The 7,345-nt window shown below is 39.8% G+C and overlaps 2 protein-coding genes across 2 annotated transcripts in view; both read right to left on the bottom strand.

Moving 5' to 3' along the window:
• Positions 1-2,764, bottom strand: part of LOC107721414 (protein ABHD15-like) — a 7,255-nt gene extending 4,491 nt beyond the window's left edge. Inside the window, exon 1 of the mRNA XM_016529417.1 lies at positions 1,337-2,764. Coding sequence (XP_016384903.1) covers positions 1,337-2,250 — 914 coding nt within the window. The 5' untranslated portion in view covers positions 2,251-2,764. The remainder of the gene's footprint in view (positions 1-1,336) is intronic.
• Positions 2,765-3,654: 890 nt separating this feature from the next.
• Positions 3,655-7,345, bottom strand: part of LOC107721413 (coronin-6-like) — a 17,578-nt gene continuing 13,887 nt past the window's right edge. Inside the window, exons 10-11 of the mRNA XM_016529416.1 lie at positions 6,410-6,637; positions 3,655-5,642 (exon numbers count right to left, since the gene is read on the bottom strand). Coding sequence (XP_016384902.1) covers positions 5,520-5,642; positions 6,410-6,637 — 351 coding nt within the window. The 3' untranslated portion in view covers positions 3,655-5,519. The remainder of the gene's footprint in view (positions 5,643-6,409; positions 6,638-7,345) is intronic.

Below are 7,345 nucleotides of genomic sequence, written 5' to 3'. Positions count from 1 at the left end.
TATGTCATAAAAATATAATAATGGTTTTTGTTCGGGAGCTTTTATAAAAATATAGAAATTATCATTCTTTCTAAATGTAATGTTTATAACTGCGACTACAAATAAACAGAAACAGACTCGACTGAATAAGTAGGTAGGCTATGTTCATACCGCTTTATTTCTGAGTGTTCTAATTTTCAATCTTGATAATTAATTATGATCAATGTATCACTTATTATTGTAAAACATCGATGCTTTTGGATTTAAATCTTTAATTAACAAAGCATGCAAACAAATGGCCGCTTTTATCATGTTCGTTTTGTGATCGTGCTAGTTCCAGTGACTTATTTCTTATTAGTTTTCTGATAACTTCTCTTTGTTGGTGAAATGATGGGATTGCGTGACGTTGTTCCTGAGTGGCGTGTAAAGGGTGGTTTTTAGTGAAGCGCAGTGGCGCTTCTGGCCTGACGGTGGAAATGCAGTGTGATTTTGGCCTCGGTGCTACAGGTCCGAGGTTATTAGCCCCGCCCGGCCCGTTTAAAGCACTTGCTCGCACTGGCCCGACAGTGGAAAAGCAGGTCCTGTCTTTGAAAGGCTACACATAGTGATTGTTACTCATATAAAAGAACACAAAACCGTCTGGGATTAGAAATTCGGGACTAAACTTGTGTAGTTGGCAGCATAAAAGAACAGGGATGGATTGATGCTGTTGACCTTCAAAAATGGCCATAAAGCACCACAAAAGTCCATGTTGCTTGTGTGCCAAGTGATGGCAAGATTGAAATTAAGGCTTTTAAGTGTAAACTGTCAATTTTAGCACAGGACACAAGTTGCATAATCTAATTTAAATGTGGGTTCTTTCATTTCTTTAACCCAGGAGTCTCCAGACTCGGTCCTGGGGGGCCTGTGTCCTGCAGAGTTTAGCTCCAACTTGCCTCAACACACCTGCCTGTAAGTTTCAAGTATACCTAGCAAGACCTTGATTAGCTAGTTCAGGCGTCTTTGATTTAGGGTTGGAGCTAAACTCTGCAGGACACCGGCCCTGCAGGACCAAGTTTTGTGACCCCTGCTTTAACCCAAGGGTGTCCGATCCTGCTCCTGGAGGGCCACTGACCTGCAGAGTTTAGCTCCAACCTCCAGTTAAACACACCTGAACCAGCTAATCAAGGTCTTACTAGGCATACTAGAAACATCAAGGCAGGTATGTTGAGGTAAATTGGAGCGCAATCTGCCAGACAGTGGCACTCCAGAACCGAATTTGGATACCCCTGTTTTAATCTGTACTTCTATAGCAGTAGAGTCTGTAATCCATAACACTTTAGCATAGATCAGTCAACATTTGTGAGGAATTTTCTACCTGTTTATTTGAAACTTGTGGTAGATGAGGGCTATCCACTGATAAAGCCAAGGTAGCTCATACTCAAACCACAGTTGTCCATGAAACACAGGAGAGATGCAAGCAGCGGCCGTCAGGTAGGATGAAGAACCGCATTCCCCCAAATAGGACAGCAGTAGCCCTGATCCCGAGCCTTCACTTACTGCAAGCAAAGTTGAGGATGGATGACGACTCTGCAAGTATGCTACTGCTTGTGCAAGGTCAGAAGTATTTCCAAACTCCTGGTAGTGTGGAGTAGTCAGTGGGCAGCCACCATGACCACGTCGATGGAAAACCACTGGATAGAAACCCTGTTGCAAAGCCTTGTAGCACAACATGAGCAAATGTGGTGTTACTCTGCCTAGGGCATTGGGAATTATAACAACAATAGCAGGATTACTAGAACCCAGAAATCTTCCTCCAGGATGATGATCCCTTTTGGCCTGAGCTTGTTGGTCCGTCAGACTCACAGCCCAATCCAGGGCCACAATACCCCCATCCTTTAGGAGAAGGTTATCCCGTGTAAAGCGGACTCCTCCTTGCAGTTCAGCACCTTCCTTTGTGGGCCACATGAGATTGGTAATTATCTGAAAATGAGGGTCGGCCTGAGGCCATTTTGCCAGAGGAGGCTGGGCCAAAGTATAGCAGTGTTTCTTCAGGTGGCTGGCAAGGGCCGTGGGTTTACAGATCAGTCTGACTTCTGCCTGGCATTCTTCTGTGGATCCTGATACTGTAAAGCATGGCAGTTTCAAGAGTCTACAGGCCATAATCCACATACAGTGACCCAACTGCTGAACAGTACTAGCTGCAAGATGACAGATCCAGTTCCATCGACGCAATATTGTAACCAGGACCAGCAGCAAAGAAGGTAACAGGCTGAGGAATAAGTCCCACATTGCTCTCAAATCGGTAACCTATAGGTCTAACCAAGGGCACAAGGAACCTACCTTAACACTGAGGTTGGTGAGCAATGGTTTTCTCAAGCGAGCAAGTGGAAAAACTCAGATCTTTAAACCAAATGATCTGTTCTACTCTCACTAGCATGTCAGCCTACATGGACTTGTACCTCCTCCCCAACCCATAGCAAACATCGCTGCTCCCCCTCTTTCAGAAATCATTAACAATACTTTAATCCACAGACTGTTGTTAGCTGCAGGAAAGCAGTCCAATAAAAGTCCAATAGCAGTCTAATGGAACTAATGGAGGGTTTGCCACTTGAAAGTCTAAGATTCAAGCACTTCTTTCCTTTACTGCCTTCAGAATACATTTCAAGTACTAGGTGGAACGCATTGAAAAGTGACCATTAACAGCTCGCTATCTGACTAGGTAAGAGACCTTGAGGATATTGCACCCAAATCAGTACCCTTTGTTCCTGGGTTGTTTATACAATAAAAATGTACTAGCTTTATGGTCCCATAACAAAAAATTGAACCGAGATACTGACTGCTATGTGCGTAGAAATAAATTTGCAGATAGAGTAATTTACCATGGTGGATGTGTCGTGTGTGTCCATGCATTTTTATGAGCAAGTGACTGCATGCAACAATGACAACTTTTTTTTTTTTTTTTTGTACAAAAAGAGTTTTATTCAAACCATAATACTGACAAATTATCCTCTACATAAACACAAAACAATGTCTTTGGTTTTAATATTTTGCAGTTTTTCATGTTTTTTAGAATAATATTTACATTTTGAAGTGTTCATTTCAGAAGCCACATGAGTTTTAATTGTGTTGGTCAAAGCTGGAAATGCAGAGGTGTGTAAAGTGAAAGGTTAGTAGCAATTTAAGAGTCAATAATGCAAGCACTCTTACAATGAGAGACAAATGAAGATATGTTGTCTATGCAAACATCCTTTGCTCATTAGATTTACATTTGATATCTTTATATAAAGATTTTCTGCCTTAAGGAATTTTTCTCCCAAAGATGAAAATTCTGTTCTAATTTATCTACATACGTTTTAATCTTATCTAGAATGTTCAAGCTGTTTTTTTCATGCAATGAAAGTGTTTTGATGCTGTCAAGCTTCAAGTTTCAAAAAAACAAACTTGAAAACAAAAAACGTATAAAAAAAAAAAGATAACACTATTTTAAGGTGTCCTTGTTACACGTTATATATCCTTACTATTATAATAATAACTATAACAATAAATTATGCATAATTACATGCAAGTAACACTAAGCCAAACCCTAATCTTAACCCTAACCATATTCTAAGTACATGTAGTTAATTAATGTTACTCAGTACTTAAATGTATAATTACAATGCAACAAGGACACCTTAAAATAAAGTGTAACCAAAGTATAATACTAATACACACACAACACACACACACACTATATGCCAAGTCTTCTGAAGCTATGTGGTCTATACATAGTTTTCTATGAAGAACAGACCAAAAGTAGTTATTTTTAATTCCTGCTGTAGATCTCAAATATAATATGTGCTTGTTTTGATTTAAAGATGTTTAAATATGTGAAATCTGTTGTGCAAGAACCAGTATCGTCCATGTCGCTGATGGCATGATGCATCTTGTGATGCCATGTTTGTTCCCCACAAAAAGTTATCGTAAGTCTTCAGAACATTTGGAATATAGCGCATGAGTCACACAGACCACTTTTATGTTACTTTTTGGTGCTTTTTTTGTCATTTTTGGAGCTCCACAGCCCAAGTAATCAATCACATTCATTGTATGGAAAAGAGCAACTTGGACATTTAGTAACAACTTTTATATTTTACCAAAAAATTAACTAAATAGTTTGGAACAATATGAGGGTCAGTATAACAAGAGTACATAATTTTTGGCTGAACTATTCCACTACGATAAAATGGCAATAAGTGATGTGCAGAACTCTCAAGCCTACACGATTTTAGGCCCTATTTTTATGGAGATCACCAACAAGAAGATTTTTCTGGAGGTCAGTCTTAAATCTGAGGCAAATCGATGCTCGTTCACATGAGTGACTATCGTATAGTGTGAGGTCATATAGTGGAGAAAGACACAATTTGAGAAAAGCACTGATGCCCGAGAATTAATTAGCAGGCTAAATATCTGGGCCTGTCTGCCACTGTGAAATCTTGCAGTGCGAAATGTGTTTTGACTGGAAATGACATTAGCGATGACCTTCAGCTAATGAGAGGAGAACAAGATATAGCGCAAGGGAAATATTGAGAAGTCAGCTTCTCAAACAATCTCTTCTCCATATTCATCTTTTTTCTGTTTTTGTAGATTTCAAGCTTCTTGTGGATAACCATTTTGATTTGAAGGAATACCAGTTCCACGCCAGAATTCCGTTCATGCATGATATTATGTGAGATCCTGCATCACTTCTCGCAAATGCATTTTGTAAATGAGAAATGGGGATTCTTCCTAGTGAAATTGTTTGATGTGTGGCCCACAGTCACCGATTCGTTGTGTTATGTGCAAAGCACAGCAACTTCATGATACCCAAAAAAGTTAGCGTAGTGTGAAAAGAACAGCACTCTGATTATTTCAAAATCGTGTAGTGTATTGGCAGCATTACTGAGCTCGCTACTGTCCTGACATATTATAGTCATGCCATAGATATTGCTTGTCCAGAGCTGACCAAATAAGAGCTACATATGCTACCATCTGATCCCAAGTCCTGGTCTTTACAATGAGGTATGTTCACACAGAGACTACCAAAGACACTGTGACTGTTAACCACTACAGAAAGCTGCAGCTACATTTCTTCTCTCATTCTTTGTCAGCATTGAATGGTAAAAAGCAGTAAGTACATTAAAGGATTTGTAAATCCTAAAATGAAGGTGGTTTTGCCTACCTTTTGCATAGCTGACATAAATTCTTCCTGATATGATTCCTGAAGCATTTAAGGAATATAGCTAATATTGTGTACTACTACACAATATTAAAAATTTTTCGACAAAGCATCAGGATGAGCATTACAAGTGCCTTTGCCAAATTAAATCTCCTAATGATTCGAAATGTAACTACTGTATAGGTGATTTATTCACATTTAGAAAAAGCCTGTGTCAAGTCAAGTGGCGAGCCAGTTGAACTGCAGTTACGGTGTTGATAAAAGCTGGGGTGAGTTGAGGTGGCTTGGCCTATCTGTGCTCATACTTTAGTTGTGAGGGGTTAGCAGTGAATTGGGCAGTGTGCACAGGATGAGTTAGCTTTATTCAGACTGTGCCATTAGTGTATTTAGAGAGCTTATTCTCCAAGTCACAGATTCGTTTCTCCTGAGAAAGAACTGTGGCCTTCAGATTTTGGATCTCCTCAACAAGCTTCTCCAACAACTGAGGCTAGAGTTTGAAAGAGATTGAGAGAACGCAAAGGAGAAGATGGCAGTTGGAAAGAGGAAATAGAAGAGAGAAGCATAGTGACAGTAGAAGGAGGATGAATGGGAGCAAAAAAGAGAGGGAAAAAAGCAAAAGAGCAAGTCAAGGACAGGATTAATTTGGAAATGGAAAGAAATGTTTAGCTTCTAGGGATGGGAATCAAAAGAAATTGGATGATTCTGATTCAGATTACACTTACATTGTAGTTTCCACAATTCAGTTCTTCAAATTACCAAATTTCAAAGTAACAAAAAAACTGATCCAAACAATATTAGGTAAAAGAGTCGGGTGTCACCGACTAACTGACTGATTCAGTGATAGAGTTGTGATTCATTTGTTATTTTGACTGTTTCATTAAAAAGAACCGGTTCATTTAAGTCATTCATTTGTGATTTGAACTGATACACTGTATGTTTTTTGTTCCATGGACAATGTATTAAAAAACTTTAATGATATAATTTAGTGGTGCTTGTTTCATCGTATCAGACATCAAGCTACAGCTAAAACATTCATCTTCCGTAGCATTATAGATTCAAAACCAATGAAAACTTTGATGGGATATGTTGTTATAATGTTATAATGTATTTTTTTGTTTGTTTATTTTTAAATGAACACGATAAAATTCCCAGCCCTATTTGCTTCTTAAGAAATGTCAGAAATGGAGGTGATGAAGGAACAAAGTTATGAAGGAGACATTTTAAGACCAAGGATAAGCAAGACATTCTACTTACGGGCAAACTACTTCCATCTACGGCAGACATGCTTCTACGTGTTGCAGGTCTGGTGTCTAGAACATTCTTCTTGGCCACCTTTAGCTCTCTACTCTTTGGAGGAACATAGCCATCCCTCATGGACACTAATAGGGGGTCTGCGTCTCGTCTGTCCATCCATTCTTCAGGTTCCAGAGCCGGCTCTGGGCCTGCTGTGTCTGGGTACAGATCATCCTGGAACAGGTCCGACTGGCATCATAACAACAGAAAGAGAATGATGTAACTGGATGCACAGATTTTACATACAGTGGCATGCGAAAGCTTGGGAACTCCTTGCAGAATCTGTGAAAATGTGAATAATTTTAACAAAATAAGAGAGATCATACAAAATGCATGCGCTTCAGAGCCGAGCGACAACATCGTTCTGCTCCATCCAAGTGTCTTCAGTGAACTACGAGTTCAAAGTGCTCTTGGAAGCTTCTGGTGTTGGCGGACGGCGCTTCAGCGGTGGTCGTTCCTGTGTCGAGTGGGTTGCTCACTTCAGGCTGCACTACCCTCTGTCATGCTGCAAACGGCCGTTTCCCCTGTGCGTCTCAGCACGTAATAGAGCATTTCCCTAAAAGAGCCAATTTCTCTAAAAGAGTACAATAATCGGGTGCGTCTTTGTAAAGATGACGGATCGTCTTTTTAAAGATGCCGTTTCACCCGTGAGTTTCGGGATGCAGTCGTTACCTGGCGCCTGGTGATGGTCACGATCGCAGTAAGATATTTTACATAAAAGATGTTTACATATAGTCCACAAGACAAAAAAAAATGCTGCAATGATTAAAAAAAACCCCTTCAAAATTTTAGTCGGTCACTCCCGAGTCACGTCGGTGACCGATGAATTGGGATCTCGTTTAGAGAGACCAATCCACTTTGAGTGTAAACTAAACGAGCCAATGCACATTGGCATGC

The sequence above is a fragment of the Sinocyclocheilus rhinocerous genome, unplaced genomic scaffold (assembly GCF_001515625.1).
Source record: "Sinocyclocheilus rhinocerous isolate Xijiao unplaced genomic scaffold, SAMN03320098_v1.1 scaffold33, whole genome shotgun sequence".
Classification (NCBI taxonomy): Eukaryota; Metazoa; Chordata; class Actinopteri; order Cypriniformes; family Cyprinidae; genus Sinocyclocheilus; species Sinocyclocheilus rhinocerous.
This window is presented reverse-complemented; position numbering and strand designations above follow the sequence as displayed.